Source organism: Folsomia candida, unplaced genomic scaffold (assembly GCF_002217175.1).
Source record: "Folsomia candida strain VU population unplaced genomic scaffold, ASM221717v1 Fcan01_Sc003, whole genome shotgun sequence".
Classification (NCBI taxonomy): Eukaryota; Metazoa; Arthropoda; class Collembola; order Entomobryomorpha; family Isotomidae; genus Folsomia; species Folsomia candida.
Genome location: NW_019091195.1, coordinates 10,043,011 through 10,060,254, shown reverse-complemented (window position 1 = coordinate 10,060,254; position 17,244 = coordinate 10,043,011). Strand labels below are relative to the sequence as shown.

Below are 17,244 nucleotides of genomic sequence, written 5' to 3'. Positions count from 1 at the left end.
GTTATAACTATTATTACATGAATTTATTATGGGTTTGATCATATTCCTGTTCAGATAAGGTAATTATCGGTCATGACTAGAGCAACATTATTATTATTTTGAGTTAATCAGGACGACGGGACTCATTAATCGGCAAACAATAATCAAGTTCTGTAATGTATAATATAGTAATAATGAAGCGTTATAAGTATTCTGACTTTTGAAGACATTCGAAACGACAAGAACGAACAGAACAAAGTTTTCCTTCGAAAAGAAAAGACACCTTGAAATTACTGTCAATTAAATTAGTTATGTTCCGATATCAGTCAGATTTTACAGTCACAAATTAAACGTTCGTGTCAACGCATATATAATAACAAATTGTGTATGTATAACAAATTAAATTTCTATTTTGACATTTTTTGAGAAGTCTACGAACATCTTGATCAATATAAGGTGGTTAGTTTACGTTCCTCTTTTGCCGCCTCGTAATGATCTTGGTGAAATTCCAAGTTTCAAACTGCGCATTGCTAGTGCTCGACTGAAATGACGACTTGCACGATTTTGGTTAGAATCTGCAGCCTCATCATTTTCCAAACTGGAAACCATGACCAGAACGACGCCAAGGACAAGCAAGATGATTATTATTAATGTAACGGTATGTAATCCTGTTCCTGAAAATGAAAATAATTTATTGTTTAATTCACAAATTCAATACAACAGTACACTGTATTCACAGCTAGGTCATTGCCTTAAAACTACTTAATTATTAATACCTGCGAGTAAAATTTCAAGCTCGCGAAGCTGAAACAAATTAGATTCCATATAGAAATATAAGATTTTTTCTTAACTTTCAGTCACAAACAAATGGATTGAAATACAAACCTGCTCTTGTGCTTCCGTGTGATCTGGACGTAATTCAAGCGTATGCTATATATATAGTACACATATGTTAAAAAATTATAGACTTGATATGCATGGGCGCAACCACGAGATTATGGGACTTCTCATATATGAATTAAATATCCCAACCCTCGTGGCTGCATACATATATACGAGCTCTTATGAGCTGTTAGATAGTACCTTAAAATGTAATAAAGCCTCCCTGTGATGGCCATACGCCCGTAAAATTTCGCCTATAAATAGTTCAATAAATCATGGTAAGTTAATATCGATTAGTTCCTTACTATTTTCGAAGTCTAAAAAAATGTTCACAACTGGAACTGGTCGTTATAAACTGAGTCTTGGTCTTTCACAAATAACTCTCGCAGTCACCCAAATTTAATACAACTCACCAAGTGCAAAATGCTGAGCCCAGGCCTAAACAGATAAAATTTAGTTTAACGCTTATTTAATATGTATAATATATATCATAACTATGAGCAAGAAATGCAACGTACATTCCGGTCAGGAGCTTGCAACTCTAGTGACCGTCTTGCCAAAAAGAGAGAGTCGTCAAGATATTGAAGGGTGAACAGCAATCGAGCGAGATTCAATAAAACCTGACAAAATAAAACCGGCCACTTTATAAAGCCTGCACAACTTGTCAATGCAGCCAATTTCTGAAACCGATGCACAAATAAATACATACTTCCGGATTGTTGGGAGCGACTGCTAGGGCCCTTCGGAAACACTCGATTGCTCTTAGCGTGTGCCCTTTAATCCTGCGATTATTAAAATTAACAATGAAAATCAACATGAGATCATATGAGATAATAAAAAAAGTCGAGATTCATAAACACGATAAAACGTGTTGAGACTTGGATAAATTATGATGAAATGTTGATGGCTTTCCTTGACTGCTGAACTCACTCGCTCACTCACTTTCGCACCATTTTTGTGAATATTGTGAATATTGAAAGTAAATATGGGTCGAAAAACATTAGCAACAGGTGACGACAGTCTTCCAATTGTGAGAAAAGTCAGGAATGGGAGGAAAAGCAAAATATCGAAAAGTGTGATATGCCCAACATGTGGTACTGGATGTTCATCCATCGGCGCTTTAAGAAAGCACAACAGTAATCATCATGTCGGTTCAGACGCTAAGTAAGTGCATCCCGACGCTAACCAAGTACTTTATCTCTTATCATCATTCTTTTTGTGTCTATTTTAGGAGGAAAGTACAAGCAAAGAAACATCGTGAGGGTGCGAAGGCTTGGAATAAGAAGAATCAGCTCGGTAGTTACTGCAATGTTGATGAAAAAGATAAATTGGAAGTATTCACTGGTAATATGAAAATCTCACTTTTTCCAAATGAAGGCCCTTTGTTCCATTTCATATTATTCTTATCTTAGGTGATGTTGAACAAGACGACCCTATTGATGATGACGAAAATGAATTCATGCGACTGGCCATAATAGGAAGAGGAAAAACGCGGCCATACTTCGGCAACGTGATTTTAGTTGTCCCAGCAAGAGTGAAATATGATGATTTGGATGAATATTGCAATGATAAATTGAGCAAGTACAATGTATACATTGGAACATGTGCTAAACGAGGTGGGTGCATCATTCACCAAATGTTAGACGGACTTGGAGACTGCTCATCCCCTGCAAAAATGTTGCAGGAGAAGAACAATGATGGTAAGAAGAAGTGGAGAGCTTATCATTATGTAAGTGTAAAACTTTACCACAATTTACTAAATTCGATATTAGAATGATTATTAATCTTTCTTATTTTAGGAGTTGACATTTGATTCGGGCATGAGTTCCGAAAAGAATCAGAAAGATGCATTCAAATGGGAAAGCTTCCATACTGTGAGTAATTTAGTTTCATATCATGACTTTCTCTCAAAATGATCTTGTTTATCATAATATAATTAATGACTTTCTCTCTTGTATAATAGTACGCAGCAGCAGGGCAAAGAAAGACCAAATCAGCTCCCATTCGTGCCAAATACTTGAATCAGGCGATTGAAGGTCTGGAAGGGGTCAAAGGTGAATTGACCGAAGACCAAATTCGACGCGCGTATCGGTTGGGCAGATCAAACTACTGCATTATTGGACCAAAAGAAGATTTTGAAGGGATTCAGATCCGCTTTCCAGTGCGAAATAAAAAAGGCAAGCAACTTTTCACAAAATTCACCTCAGAACTGGCTGACAAGTCAGAAAATCAGCAACTTAAGAAGTAGGAAGAGTAATTGCCCAATTTGCGTAACTTAAATGGTTGTTCTTGATAGCTTGATTTAGTAAACTACGTTATAAAAAATGTCTTCCTTGAATACCACAAAAAATTACCATATTTATAGTTTAAATTAAAGTAAGTCTTACCGGTTAAAGTTTCCAATCTGGTTCTAAAAGTTAAAAGCAAGAGATACACATATAAAATCGCAGTCAAAATAATATAAGCATACGAGAGAAATGACGCTTTTATCATTGCAAAGCGTATCATAATCATAATATCATCGTACATAATCATAAGATATCATGTCTGAATCGGAAATCATTTCTCTCAAAGTTAATAAGACTAATACCTGTAACTGTACTGAACTCGGTTTCTAAAATAAATACAATAGATAGTTGCATAAATCAGATCAGACAAAAACACTGCTGATTATATGTATAGTTGGCAATTCAATCAAACCTCTTTCTTTGCTTTACGCAACTTTCTTTCCAAGGCGTTCAAGTCAATTGTGTCTTTTTTACTGCCCTTCTTTTTAAAATGCATTGCCACCTGTAGGGATACACAAACCACATTTTAAATGCATACTCCACATAGTAAAAGCATACATGTTTATGAAGTTCTTAATATACTTGGGGTTCTGGAATGTGCGGATGGTTATGCCGATTCGCAATACCCATCAACTGATCGTAATAGGTTATGACTGATTCTGAAATGATGAAAATTAGTATTTAGTGTATGTTAACGTGAGTAATCATCATGTAATCATTAATTTAATCGTATATATTTAAATAAAAAATAATGTATGTTTAACATACCTGGTTTTCCACACTCCAACGGCTCATGGGTACCATCGTCCACTGAAGTAACATAAAGGCTTCCATCGTCATCTTGAAGTCTGTGGTGTTGGCCCATTGGACAACTTGGGCAATACACCTCTTGACCGTTTTTCATCCATCCTCCCGAATTCACGACGGTTGAAGCTAGAATCTGGAACACGAGATCATCTTCTTCTCTTGTACTTAACAACCCTCTTAATGACAATGACGCGACAGTTGTTCCATTGAGATCAGCGCCTAATAATAATTGTAATGGTCTGTTGGTTATTATATTACTTTGTGACTAAATGAATCGTCGTCAACCTTATGTCGCGATAAGTTACTTATTTACAATATTTACTAATTGCTGACCTGCTGACCCTGTACCCACAGGTTTTGGTACTAGATCATTTCCATTATTCTCCAGTTTCCAATGTGGAGACGAAGATCTGGTGTTTGTGTCCAGGACGTGGAGTGACAAGACGTAGAAAATTAAAGCATACGAGTATGGCCATCCTTTCACGAAAAAGTGGTCACGATGAAACGATCGCATTTTACTATTTCGACATTCAACGTTAGTCCTTAGTCTTTACTTTATACTTTCTTTAGGGGATCCGTCCTTATATTCTGAAAACAAAATAACACACAATGAAGCTCGTTAATCTGTAATCCTAATCTTCGACCTTGTGATTTTTATTTTACCAGGCAGGCAGAAATTTTTAAAAAATAACAAAAACCTTGTATTATTCGTATTTTGGGTGACAGCTTTCACCAATCTTATCATAGATCCTAGACTTTAAATTATGAAATTACCTGAATTTCTACCAACGTCTTGGCATTAACCGTTATTTTTTCTTTTACTTGAATTTTTGTAGTAAATAATTGAAATCTAGAGAATAATAATAATAACAACAATCACTCGTTGAATATAATGAATAAAAACAAATCAACGTGAGTGAGGCTGACTTGGATGGGAATTGGTTGTTGGTCTGTCAAGCCCTCGCACCTGCCATCTCTTCGTCTCCAGCCCCATCTGATTTTATGCTACATCTTCTGCCGGTTCCTTCTTCGCTGGACACGTATCAAATAAAAATTCAGATCCAGCAGTTCCTGTCAAAAATAATTTCTCATTTCGGTGACCATCTTGGCGACCAGCCTGTGACCGTGTTCCGTCGTCGTCTGTAAGTCCAAAATGTTCTAAAGTGATTTAATTTGTAAATATATTTAAAATTTTAATTTGACGATTAATATTTTAAGGATGAGGTGTATGTATTTTTTTTCATCAAAATAAAATTTAATTGACCACTTATGTTTTATTTTAAGGAGGGAAATTCTTGTCGTCCGACATGCCTGTCACATCGCGATGGATTTCTTGCCTTATCGTGCTGATTGCCTCGTTCTCTTTGGGCAAGGTGACGACACAAAACTCTTCGGCGAACAAAAACACGTTGGTTTTGTTAGATAACCTGGCAATAAAAGAGACTCATTCAATGTTCTTCAGGAAATTGCAAGGTAATCATACAACCAGCAAACGGTTCATTGGTGAGAACGTTCATTTATTCATAAATCTGATTTGTTTTATTATGCATGGTTAGATTCTGGCTATCAGCTAACGTTCAAGATGGCAGATGATGCTGGCCTGAGTTTAAAAAAGTACGGGATGTGGCTCTATCAAAATGTCATCCTTTTTGCACCTGGGACGGATGAGTTCGGAGGAGACTTGAACCCAGAGGCTGTGGCCGAGTTTGTGGATCATGGTGGAAATATTCTTATCGCTGCAAGTCCTGCAAGCGGAGATGCTGTGCGAGATTTGGCTGCTGAATTTGGTGTTGAGCTTGATGATCCAGGGTCCTATGTTATAGACCATCTCAATTTTGATGCCAATATTGATTCTGGAAGGGTATGTAGTTTTGAAACGAATTTGGGAAATCGATTACCTAAATATCTAATAATCACCCATGCGCAGCATACAGTGGTTTCTGTGGACCCTAAAAATTTGATTGAAGCCGAAATTCTAGTCGGATCTTCAAATTCAGAAGCAATTTTGTATGAAGGGGCAAGCTTACTGCTGGATCCGGATAATCCATTGGTTTTGGAAATTTTGACTGCATCAAGCACTGCTTATTCGTATGATCCAGAGAAAGAAATCTCCGAGGTTGGTATTTATTACCAAGTTATTTATATATACACTACATAAACATCATGCTATAATAATGTGCTATTTTTTGCAGTATCCTCACACTGTTGGAAAAAATACTGTACTTGTTGCCGGACTTCAAGCAAGAAACAATGCTCGCGTAATTTTCTGTGGATCTTTGGATTTGTTTTCTGACAAGTATGCAGTGGCAACTGCACAAAGGGTGAGAAAAATAATATTTCAAGTTAAATAACTTTGAATATGTTTGCATGTTATTTTGTTAAGCAAGGTTATGAAATTTTAAAATTTTACAGGGTGGCAAGAATGTCAAATATGGCAACGAAAAACTGGCGACGGCTCTTGCTCAGTGGGTTTTCAAAGAAAAGGGAGTTCTCAGGTTAAGCAACGTGACGCATCACAAGGCTGGCGAGAAGAATGCTCCTGCCGCCTACACCATTACCGAAGATGTGGTGTACAATGTCGTCCTCGAAGAATTGAAAGATGGGTCGTGGACCGGATACAATGGAAACGATGTGCAGCTCGAATTCGTTCGTATTGACCCATTCGTTAGAACCACTTTGACCAAAGTTGCTGGGAACAAAGCCGGCCTCTACGAAGCCAAGTTCAAAATTCCAGACGTTTATGGAGTTTTCCAATTTAAGATTGATTATCACAGAAAAGGTTACACGTTTCTGTCGAGCACAACACAAGTGAGATTCTTTTAACATTTATGAAACTAAAAGTTTTGCCAGTATTTTTGGAAATTGAATTCTAATTAATATATTTTCAGGTATCTGTCCGACCCCTACAGCACACTCAGTATGAGAGATTCATTCCAAGTGCTTACCCATACTATGCAGGTGCCTTTTCTATGATAGGTGGAGTATTTATTTTCTCTTGCGTATTCCTCCATTATCGAGAAAAGGATAAGAGTGATTAAAAAGTCTAAGTCGTTTTAAAGATGATACTGCGCAAATCCCCATTTTTGAATGAATGTTACTTATTATTATGAAATTATCACTTATTGTATGTAGCAATAATATTTCTTCTGTGTGTACTTCTGGTATCTTTTTATATTAATTGAAATTAATTGAAATGAATGGAACGATGTATAAATTATTGTGTCGTCTCACTGACAAAAATGGTAAGTCTGCTAGATATCAAAAAAAAATTGTTGATTAAAAATCGTTTATTAAGAAAACTTAGTTGTGATAATTATTGCAATTTTTTTCAATACACAATTAAAATTATAATTTGCAATCAAATCAAGTAATTAAATCATCATTCATTCACCAGTAAAACTTACCTCACAGTCGTTGGTCCTCGCATTCAACCACTTCCTACAAGTAAAAGAAAGTTTTGTACATCGTGTAAGTAAGTGAATTGATCTAGATAAATAATTTTAGATTCCTAATGATTAATGCAGAAATGATGCACAAGCAGCAGCAATTTTGGTTTTTTAACGATATATTTATTATTGTAATAACTAATATTCATTAAATAATAAAACTAGCATCACAAAAAAACTATTGGATATTAGAGGAATTGGCTGGTGAATAAAGATTCATAAGAAATTAATTTTCGTACACGACAGTTGCAAAAATAACACATAGACATGATACACATGCAAGTCCAAGTAATAAAAATGTGACTAATATCTAACTACATCTCTGTCTGGGTTCATGGACAATTCTCGTCTAGAAAATGGGGATTGCCTCCCGTCATCCTCCCGTGTTTGTGATTTAGATGGTGGCTGATCATTGTTGGTTGCAGGAGTAGCATTTCGTCGATTTCTGACGTCAATCATTGGTTCCTCTTGTGATTCCACATTCGCCGATCTGGAAATAAATTACAATTATTATTTAAGTCTCTCGTGCATTATGTTCATAATCATAATCCAAGAACAAAATTTAAAACAAAGAAGTATGTGCAAATGTATTTACCTGTAAAACATATTTGGCAGCGTTGGTAGAGCACTTCCCACCGCCTTACTTCCACTAACGCCCGTGATCCTCATATCAAAAGAATGAGTGTAATCGTGCCCAAGAATTGTCGCTTGAGAATTTTGTGAGATATTTATGTCGAATGGATCTTGTTCTTTCCTTTCTGGCCGCTTCTCGGACGACGACGAATCAGCTTTGTTTTCCATCATTGGCTTGTTGGTTTTTTTAATTAATGGAGAAATTAACTTTAATACAAATTCTGCCAGTTCAGGGCCTGACATACTTTGACCTCCGACAAGGAGAAGGTACTTTGAAATTTCTCCTGCTAGAAAAGATTTCACTCTAGGGGAAAGATGAGCTGCTACGGTGGCAACCTCTATTCCAGCAGCCGACATTGCTGGAACCTTGGGGGAATCAGATTTTACAGTCTCCACAGCTGCTGGCGAATCTGGTTTCGACAAAGTCTTGGTTTTTAAAATAGTTGGCGTTGTAAATGTTTCAGGTGATAGACTAGTTGCAACTGGAACTGGAGCGGGCCGAAATTTCTGGCATTGAGGGATCTCAAGGATTGAATTGAGTCCATATACCGTTAAATTTAATTTTTGTAAAATATCCCTTCCTAGCACATTTGAGCGAATCTGCACAAATTGTAGATAGATAATTATTTTAACATCATATATGTAATATTATTTAATTTAATTGTAGCCACTTAGAAAATCTATCTGAACGATCATTACCATAGTCATAAAGCGGTCTCTTGCTTGAAATAAAATAGTCACGAGCTCTTCATTGCCCAACAAAATATGTGATCCTTTGCTCTTTTTCAGTTCTAATTCTTCCGCCTGGATGAATAGCAGGTGATTCAAAATTAAATTAGTTATTAAATGCTGCAAGAAGAGGTAAGTTACGAATAATAATGTTGAATTGGCTTACAATTTTAAAATATTCCAACACTTTAGGAGCTAGAAAACTTAACTGGTCTTCAGTTTTACACATCAACCTCAAAACTTGAACCAAATCAAATCCAAGAGAATCTAAACTACCATCACTACTCGTAGTAGTAGTATCGTCTGATGGGGCTATACTTGGTTGAGAAAATGGCGTTTTTACGCTAAATTCAGGAATGAAAACTGAATCTTGGCCTTGGCGTAAACCATCTGTTAGATTTGTCCCTAAAGGATTCCTTAAATAATTCCCATCGGGTTTAGGCCGAGTGTACGCTTCCCATGTCGACTTGAAATCTTCAACGGAAATTGAACGCTTAGCAGCTTCAGGGACCTTATTTTGTTCTGCTAAAAAAATAAAATATCAAAATATACATGCAATATAAAGTTTTTGATTAGTTTTGATATACCATTGAGAATTACGTTTCCGCTCGAAATTGCCGACATTCCTTCATCAGATATGTCTATAATACTACCATTTCCTTTGCTAGAGTTACTACCCAGCATGATCATTATTGCGGGATCTACTGTAGCAGATGCGGATCCATTCATAATTTGGTCAGCTTTGTTTCGTTCAAAGTAGACTCGTTCGGGATTTTCAAGAATTTTATTAGCATTCACAGGGACAGGAGTTGATTGATGTATAGTCTTTCGGAGTAAATTCAAAGATTCAAAGTCCATTTTGTACTTCCTCTTGATTTCACGACTATTCAAACAAGAACAAAAAGTATATTTAAAGAATGTTTAAGTTCACACAACCCTAGTATTTATAAATAGTACTAGAATACGAAGCATGTAAATACTTAATTGTTTATTTTAACAATTGTTAGTTAATTTTTCTTTACTATCTAACTTACATCTTTTCATCCGCTTCTTCTTGAAGTAAAAAATTCAGTCGCTTTGACCAAAAATCCTTCCACTCGACGACATAATTGTATGTATCAGGATCTTTCCCTTCTTTTTCAACTTCCTGATATCTCCGTTCCCAAAACTCTGTCCACTCATTTGCATAACGAGGATGCTCCTCAGGGGCTGAAACGTATTCTTTTCGACGATCGATAAATTGTTCACGAAACCTGTGCATAATATAAAGTTGAGGGTGTTCATTACTAAATATTCTTTTAATTCTTATAACAATTGTGAGTACTATTATTAAATAACTACCGCATGCACTTAATCAAATATATATATAATTAATTATGCTGAATCCCTTACATGGCCTCTTCTGCCTCCATTAATTTCCACTGTTTCTCCATCTCATCAGTCCATTTTCCATCGGCAGTAAGAGCTAGTTTAGCGTGAAACTCTCTGTTATCTTTCTTCGGCAATGGAGGACTCCTTGACTTTGACCTTCTTCGACTCCTTCGTGGAGGTGATTTTTTACGACTTCGATATTCATCAGAATCTGTTCTCCTCCTTCTTGAAGATCTTGGAGACCTAGACCTAGACCTAGACCGTGATCTCCGAGAGTGTCTTCTACTTCTACTATAATGTTCTGGAGATCTACGTGACAGTCTCAATGCCGTTGGAGATCTAGGAATTCTGGAGACTGGAGATCTGGACCTAGAACGTGTCCTACAATAATATGAAACAGACAAAAGTATTACTATTAGCGATTAAAATATACCCTAGGTGGATATGTCGCTGCCTTAAAAGAGTGTTGGTCCATTTTAACAGGATATTATTATAGATTTTGTTTGTTTATTTACCTTCGCCTTCTGGGAGAACGTGATCTTGACTTCTTTGATCGAGATATTACCTCCAAAGGAGACCTTGATCTTTTTACAATACTTACATCATCCTCCACTGGAATTTTAACGCTCAAACCTAATAATAAATATTGGATGATTATTTTTTATTGCATGGTAAATAGTTAAATTCTTATCAAACTATGTACGTCTTGTTGTGGGATGGAATATTGGACTTGACATTGTATTAATTAATGTATTAAACAGACAATTTAATTCGTCATTCCAGATACTTATTGTGAATAAACTTGCCATACTGGAGTAGGCAATGCAAATATACAATTAATTAGCAAAACTAAATAGCATTGCAGAGGTCATACTTTAGACCAGAACCGGCCAATTGTGACCGCCTAGGTTCGTGACCGAGTATGCTATTTTTGGAAGACATGACTAGTCGCCTAAGACAATCAAAGTATAATTAACTATTAATTAAGTACCTGTGGACGTTGTTCCATATTGCATTTTCATTCCAGATGGTTCAATTTTTACTTTAACCCGTTCATTTGAAAGTCGTATTTCCTTCTCATTTGAGGAATCTTTTTTAGGAGACGATTTTGATTCTTTTGTCTTCTTTTCTTCAGTTTTCGTGATCGACATAGTCTTCGATGTCTGTGTGACAGAATTGTCTTCGGCTTTCTCAGACTTCTCCATGTGCAAATCTATTTCATAGCAAATTATTAAAGACTTTCAACAATGGTAATAAAGATCCACTTACCAAGTTTACGAAGATTTTCTTTGTGGGTTGCTCCACGAACGTGTGTGGCTAAATTTAGTTTCCCTACGATAAGTTGATTACACAAGTTGCACTTGGCCTAAAAAACATTAAAGGCATTAAAGACGACGAGTCATTTGAAACTGATTTATCTATAAACCATATAATGTACCTGGAAGTTTTCCTTGTCGTACGAAAACGAAGATCCAGAACGAAGATCAAATATGTTTCGAAAATTTTGGCCAGCAGATGTTCTAATTTTAGCTTGTAGTAGTGACCGTCCCTATAAATAAATTAAAATGACATTAATTATAGACTGTAAATCACTATCAAACACGAAATTCGCACACAATGCCAAACCAGTTTTGCAGTTTTTAAGTCAATTTTCGTTGGTACTTCGATAAGAATAATATTTTGACCCCGTAGATCTGTCAAACATAACTCCACCCACCTTTCATAACCCGACCCACCCATCAGAAATAAACTTACGCAAAACTCGTCAACCTTGTCAGGGTCAACAGTCGAGGAAGTCGATCCACGGATTAGTTTATGACTAGTTGAGGAAATTTCATGAACCTGACAATTGTCATCATGCCTGTCCGAATCGCTAACATTTCCGAGGAAGCTTGCATCGCTCCCAGCATCGCTCCCATACGAAGAATTCACCGAGTCTAATCTGGGCAATTTTATATCTTCCAAATTTGGAGGCTCCTTATCACATTTAGAAAACCACCAAGCACATTTTCCAGTGATAGCATCAGTTGTACTGGTGAAATTATTAAAGGTGGGCTCTGATATATCAAAATTTTTCTGAATCAATACTGTAACAGCTTTGGCAAAGTTCCCAATTTCTACTATTTCTGAAAGTGGGGGTAAAGTTGCTCCACAATCATTTGGTACGCTGGAATCGTCAGCAGCATCATCTGGATCTGGCATAGTAGCATGCGATTCATCAACAGCCTCATCAGCATCATTTTGCATAGCGGGAGTAGCAGGGCAATTAAATTCTGGTTGTACTTGACGATTAGGAGATTGTTGCGACGTATTTATTTTATCATAATTACTATAGGCTAGAGCTTGTTTTTCATGCTTAATTTGATGGTTTGTAGAGTCATCAACCTGGGACTTTGGTTTTTCTGATGGTTCGTCATGCTTAGGTTTCGTAGAAACAGGAGTCGTAGAAGCTTGTTTCTTATTTTCGTCACTGATACATTGCAGTTTAGGCAGAAGACTTTCGCTTTCATCGATAATACGGGAACGGACTGATATGGAGGACTCATCATGGCCACCATCGACCTGGGATTTTGGCTCGTCTGCTGCTGATTGGTCAGGCTCAAATTTAATAATGGCACTCGTCGTCGCAGAAGTTTGTTTCTTATCCTCCTCTTTCGTGGCATCAACTTTTGGTTTAGGAATTTCATTTTCATCTAATTTCGGGAGAAGTGTAGAAATTTGTTGCAATTTTGGTATTTTCGGGTAGTCACCTTGAGCCTTGGGAATTCTGAAATAATAGTAGTAATTCTAAGTGTGTTTGTCAATATGAAAGATTTAAATTTGTCCACTATACAAAAATAATACCATAATATCTTTGTATTCTTGCCTGATGAAAATGACAGTAGTTCATTGAAAGCTAGCAATTTTCAACAATAAAATCAAGAAATAATCCCCGAAAACCGCAGAAATGAGTGATCATAAAAATAATACCAATAATTAATAAACGTTAGGAATTATAACAATGCCGATTTTGCTATCTTTACACGCAACTGCAAATCGAAATAAAATATTGAACTTCAATGAAGTAGCAACATGTTTGGTTGGTCCATTGGGAATAAAACACTTTGACTTTGATATAAGGCACGACTTGACGACGCGAATTACTAAATGTTTGATTTATTATAGTGTGATTAATATTTTCATATCGTATTTTGAAGAAAGTTAGTAACACATAATGATAAATCATTAATAAAATATAATATATATATTTATTAACTTTTTACTTACCGAAAGGACTGAGGCATTGATAAACCTTTTGTAGGGGAATAACAAGTCTGTAAGAGTTTCGATGTTGTCGTTTCTCTATCAGTGACTATAGATTTCTTAGTATCAGACGATTTTCTTTGCCTCTCATTTTCCAGTCGTTCAAACTTCTTATCTTTTTCTCTTTTTGTTTCATCCTTTTCTCTTTGGCGTCGCCGTCTTCGCTGTTGATCATCCGCATCGTCAACATATGTATCAGGGGTAGAAGTTTGTTGTTTCAACATGTTTATTTTCTGCTTCTTTACGTCAACGTCAGTGCTGGCAATATTTGTAGTACTAGTAGAATTATTGCCCACGGTCAAAGTTTCTTTAGAAGAGTTTGGACTTGGTGTGATTAGTGGTTTTCCTTTTTCCTCGTCATCATGTTTTACATCTTTAGTTTTACTTTTCGTTATACTTGCCTCATCTTTAATTATTTTGGAGGAACTTGGGGTGATTGCATCTACAAGAGGCTGAGTTTTCACAAGGCCTTCGTCGTTTGTATTACAAGGTTCATTTTGTAAAGCACTTACTGAAAATTGCTTGATTTCCAGCTCACATGTCTTAATAATTGCATTTATTTTACCTTTACACTCTTCGTGTTGTGCATTTGGCGTCGTTACAATGTCTTTTCTCATTTCTCTTGATTTGGAATTAATAACAGGATTATCACGTGTCACAACATCTACACTAGTCTTCTTAGTCGATGGTGTTTTTATCTTGTCTGCAGTTTCTTTTCCGGATTTATGTGCATTATAATTTTTCTTGTCGCATGTTTCTTTTAAATTGATTTTTTGTGGCTCAACGAGAACGACGTATTTCTTCTTTTCTCCAACTTTACAAAGGACCGTCGTCGTATTTGTTGATGGATTAAATAAATCATGATAATAGAGTCTTTTTTTGGCTTCAATTGCATGAAATTCTTCAATTTTATCTTCTGTAATACTGCACAAATTAATGCTAGTACTAGAAGACTTTTGCTGTGTACTAGGAGTAACCATTTCAAAGAACTTGTCGGTTTTTAATATATCATACACAATGATACAACAAGGTTTGGATCCAACCATCCTCCTGCTTTTGTTGTTGGTGCATTTTTTGTGAAGAAGTATGTTCTCGTTACTTTGTCGCTTTTTCAAAATTACGTTTAGACTTGAAATATTGTTTTTGTCCTGTGTCGTTTTAGGTACAGACTCATGTTTTGACGTTGTGATTGGTTTTGTTGTATTGGAGTTTTTAATAGTTTTATTTTTAGGAGAAACATCAATGTTATGTTGCTGATGAGGAGAGAATTTAAGTCTAACTTTTAGCCGATTTTTTATTTTATCGCTTGTGCCAGGGCCTTCCTTTTCGCTCATCCTCTTTTTGCCTGGTGGGTTGTTTTTTGTTTTATTTGTGGTTCTTTTTTCCTCAGGTTGTAGAGCTGGAAATTTTTTTCCGGGTCTTCTTATTGGTCTAGGAGATACTAATGAACGAGATACTTCCTTTGGTATCTCGGGTAATATCTTCTCTTCTTGGTTAGAATTTCGTCTCGAGTTGGTACCAACAAAAGACGCCGTCACAACTTCCATTAATTCAGCTATTGTGTCAGAATCGCCAATATCTTTAAAAACGTCAACGTCGACATCCTGGCCAATGGCTTCGCTTAGAAAATTTTCAATTCCATCATCGTCTGTAATATTATCCTTTTCTTTTTCAATCTCCGAAGGCGTCATAGCCGCCTCGTCCGATGTCTTGTTAGACATAATTGTTGTCGTCCTCGTGTGATAATAAACTTAAAAGGATCCCATTTTCCTGAATTGTTTAGCCAAGAACCTTGAACAAAAACAAAAACGACGAATAAGAATAAATTCAACAGTGCGCGCAAGGATACTAAAATTGTGATTTTATAAAAACTATTACCTAATAATTTCAAACACTACCACCAAATCTCCACACTTCCCTGGTTCCCTTACTTTTGATTCTCGGTGCCTACTTACAAATTCTCAACCCAACATACGTTCGTTTTATTGGCAATAATGGCATTGTGTGCGATTTCATACACTGTTTTTTTTAAATAAAGATTGTACAAAAAAATGAATATTTACGTTGCTCGCGTTTCAACTCGTTGTTCAACTTCTTTTCTCTCTTCACTTCAACAGCAACCAAAAACGGATGATGGTTTTCTGTCCGAAGTCGTGAGGACGACGACTACCCTTCAGTGTTCGGAAGTTATTTTCTCCTTTTCTTGTTGCTTCGTGACGAGAAATGGCAACCACTACCTGCGAACTAATTGCCTATTTTAAAGTAAAAATATTGGTAGAACATTACATCAATGTACAACAATATAATTAGATTCAATGATTACACAGTGAGCCTTTACTTTAAAAACAAGATAAATTCATTGTATGCATGTTGAATGCATGTTATTCAATGAATCTGCAATTGATCTTATCCACCATGAATCAATGCGGACGCACAATAAACTATCGTTACAACAAATGATATGTAGACTAGCATATTATGATTATGTTACTCACTCAAAGTATGACGAATGTTGTATTTGGTGTTGATTTGGGAACGCAGGGAAGGTTTTACGAAGCTGGTGGCCTCATAAAAAATTATGCCCTAATACTTGAGCCCTTTTCAGGGAACAATTCTGAGGTTCCGAAATATTTCGACCTTGTATCTTAATCTTAACACCTTGTTTCGTTACATGTGTTAGGAATTAGGATGGAGTCGAAATACATCGATGCGTCATACTAGCATGTATTTAGTAGTAGGAGCAATTATTTAATTTTCTTCATAATAAAATGATTATGAAATTCTTTTCAAAGTTTTTGGACCGAAAGAGAATGATTAAAACAACCGATTTAGCTTAGAGGGGACACACTATATTTAAGGTCTTATTAAATGATGAAAATGAACGTGTGCGAACCTTGCACCTAGTTTTTCGTTATTAGACTTGTGACTGAACGTTCTTAAAGAACGTTAAGAAGAACGAATCGACGAAACAATAATAATCTTAGAAAAACACAAACACATACCTGAACTTGGTAGATAAGCCTTGAATTATTTCAATTATTGACTTTGACTACATAAGTTTATCACTACAGATCGAAAGTACAAACTAATCAACAAGTTAGAAATTTAAATTCCATCCACCACCGATTGGAGACATACCAGTTGGGTCGGGAGAACACAAGCCAGCTGACTTTATAGATTCATTTAAAAATAATTTTCCTTTGTAATTTGAAAAAATAGACGAAACTTTCAAATTCTTAAAATTCGCAAAAGTGCGCTGAAAGAATCCTGATGGTGTTGACTTTTAGTTTTGATCAAGTCTCGACTTGAATTTGGCTGCTGGACATGAGACCGCTTACAGCAGCAGCAGCGCATCCTACCCAGCCGATCAGCATCTCTTCCTTTGTTCAAGCTATGAAGCCTGTGTGCAAGTAAACATGTTGTGCAATCTTTAGCAAATAAGCAAAAGTACTAAAAGGCCATGTTTTTGCAATAGATAATTCTGCACTTGCTGGAGCCACGTTGCTTATCCTCATCTTTATGATTTCCCCAGAACGTCTTTGTTTCATATGTTTTGTATCAAACCACGTTTGTACTCCCTTTATTGGAATTTTGAACTTGGTACAAAATTGTTTTTTTGGGGCTTTACCCTTGGAACAGGGTTATTTAATCTACATATTTTTATGTCCTCATGCTGTCCTAAACATAATTTGGTTGAACTACTTAACCATGGTCAATATTATTTCACATGTTTTAATTTTTCAAGTAATCATGTTGCATGCATTATTTATTGCGATTATTAGCCCACACAAATGATTAGAGCCATC

The 17,244-nt window shown here is 36.0% G+C and overlaps 3 protein-coding genes across 8 annotated transcripts; 1 reads left to right on the top strand and 2 right to left on the bottom strand.

Annotated features, from left to right (window-relative positions):
• Nucleotide 1: 1 nt before the first annotated feature.
• On the bottom strand, nucleotides 2-4,996 carry LOC110846202. 3 transcript variants are annotated; one of them, XM_035850469.1, is made up of 15 exons: nucleotides 4,884-4,996; nucleotides 4,731-4,806; nucleotides 4,290-4,544; nucleotides 3,918-4,175; nucleotides 3,732-3,808; nucleotides 3,562-3,651; nucleotides 3,452-3,475; nucleotides 3,249-3,271; nucleotides 1,571-1,643; nucleotides 1,380-1,481; nucleotides 1,275-1,299; nucleotides 1,063-1,115; nucleotides 865-909; nucleotides 756-783; nucleotides 2-653 (listed from the first exon to the last, which is right to left on the bottom strand). In XM_035850469.1, exons 3-15 carry the CDS (start codon nucleotides 4,468-4,470, stop codon nucleotides 445-447), a joined length of 1,188 nt encoding a protein of 395 aa, XP_035706362.1. In that variant the 5' UTR covers nucleotides 4,471-4,544; nucleotides 4,731-4,806; nucleotides 4,884-4,996; the 3' UTR covers nucleotides 2-444. The 3 variants fall into 3 exon arrangements, with proteins under 3 accessions (XP_035706362.1, XP_021948555.1, XP_035706363.1); XM_022092863.2 differs by lacking the exon at nucleotides 4,884-4,996 and having other exon boundaries at nucleotides 4,731-4,877; XM_035850470.1 differs by lacking the exons at nucleotides 1,380-1,481; nucleotides 1,571-1,643; nucleotides 4,884-4,996 and having other exon boundaries at nucleotides 476-653; nucleotides 4,731-4,877.
• On the top strand, nucleotides 4,957-7,255 carry LOC110847883 (dolichyl-diphosphooligosaccharide--protein glycosyltransferase 48 kDa subunit). Its single transcript, XM_022094916.2, has 7 exons — nucleotides 4,957-5,098; nucleotides 5,241-5,429; nucleotides 5,513-5,817; nucleotides 5,884-6,072; nucleotides 6,149-6,277; nucleotides 6,369-6,764; nucleotides 6,845-7,255. The coding sequence occupies exons 2-7, from the start codon at nucleotides 5,264-5,266 to the stop codon at nucleotides 6,992-6,994; spliced, it is 1,335 nt and encodes a 444-aa protein (XP_021950608.1). The 5' UTR covers nucleotides 4,957-5,098; nucleotides 5,241-5,263; the 3' UTR covers nucleotides 6,995-7,255.
• Nucleotides 7,228-16,747, bottom strand: LOC110847881. Of its 4 annotated transcripts, XM_022094913.2 has the most exons (15): nucleotides 16,577-16,747; nucleotides 16,441-16,503; nucleotides 13,403-15,229; nucleotides 11,891-12,902; nucleotides 11,574-11,684; nucleotides 11,405-11,501; nucleotides 11,127-11,348; nucleotides 10,651-10,768; nucleotides 10,157-10,516; nucleotides 9,799-10,017; nucleotides 9,352-9,647; nucleotides 8,931-9,289; nucleotides 8,735-8,839; nucleotides 7,998-8,635; nucleotides 7,228-7,892 (listed from the first exon to the last, which is right to left on the bottom strand). In XM_022094913.2, exons 3-15 carry the CDS (start codon nucleotides 15,157-15,159, stop codon nucleotides 7,706-7,708), a joined length of 5,481 nt encoding a protein of 1,826 aa, XP_021950605.1. In that variant the 5' UTR covers nucleotides 15,160-15,229; nucleotides 16,441-16,503; nucleotides 16,577-16,747; the 3' UTR covers nucleotides 7,228-7,705. The 4 variants fall into 4 exon arrangements, with proteins under 4 accessions (XP_021950605.1, XP_035706352.1, XP_021950607.1 ...); XM_035850459.1 differs by having other exon boundaries at nucleotides 16,441-16,747; XM_022094915.2 differs by having other exon boundaries at nucleotides 8,931-9,286; nucleotides 16,441-16,747.
• Between the last annotated feature and the right edge of the window lie 497 nt (nucleotides 16,748-17,244).

Bases quoted from the DNA above. Each gene is read 5' to 3' on its own strand.
- LOC110847883 (XM_022094916.2), top strand. From the start codon at position 5,264: ATGCCTGTCACATCGCGATGGATTTCTTGCCTTATCGTGCTGATTGCC. The intron at 6,073-6,148 runs GTTGGTATTTAT...TATTTTTTGCAG, and splicing joins CAGAGAAAGAAATCTCCGAG to TATCCTCACACTGTTGGAAA. The intron at 6,278-6,368 runs GTGAGAAAAATA...AAAATTTTACAG, and splicing joins CAGTGGCAACTGCACAAAGG to GGTGGCAAGAATGTCAAATA.
- LOC110847881 (XM_035850459.1), bottom strand. From the start codon at position 15,159: ATGTCTAACAAGACATCGGACGAGGCGGCTATGACGCCTTCGGAGATT. The intron at 11,502-11,573 runs GTACATTATATG...AATGTTTTTTAG, and splicing joins ACGACAAGGAAAACTTCCAG to GCCAAGTGCAACTTGTGTAA. The intron at 9,648-9,798 runs GTAAGTTAGATA...TTGTTTGAATAG, and splicing joins GAAGAAGCGGATGAAAAGAT to TCGTGAAATCAAGAGGAAGT.
- LOC110846202 (XM_035850469.1), bottom strand. From the start codon at position 4,470: ATGCGATCGTTTCATCGTGACCACTTTTTCGTGAAAGGATGGCCATAC. The intron at 1,482-1,570 runs GTATGTATTTAT...TTATTTTGTCAG, and splicing joins TCGCTCCCAACAATCCGGAA to GTTTTATTGAATCTCGCTCG. The intron at 654-755 runs GTATTAATAATT...TTTCATTTTCAG, and splicing joins GCTTGAAATTTTACTCGCAG to GAACAGGATTACATACCGTT.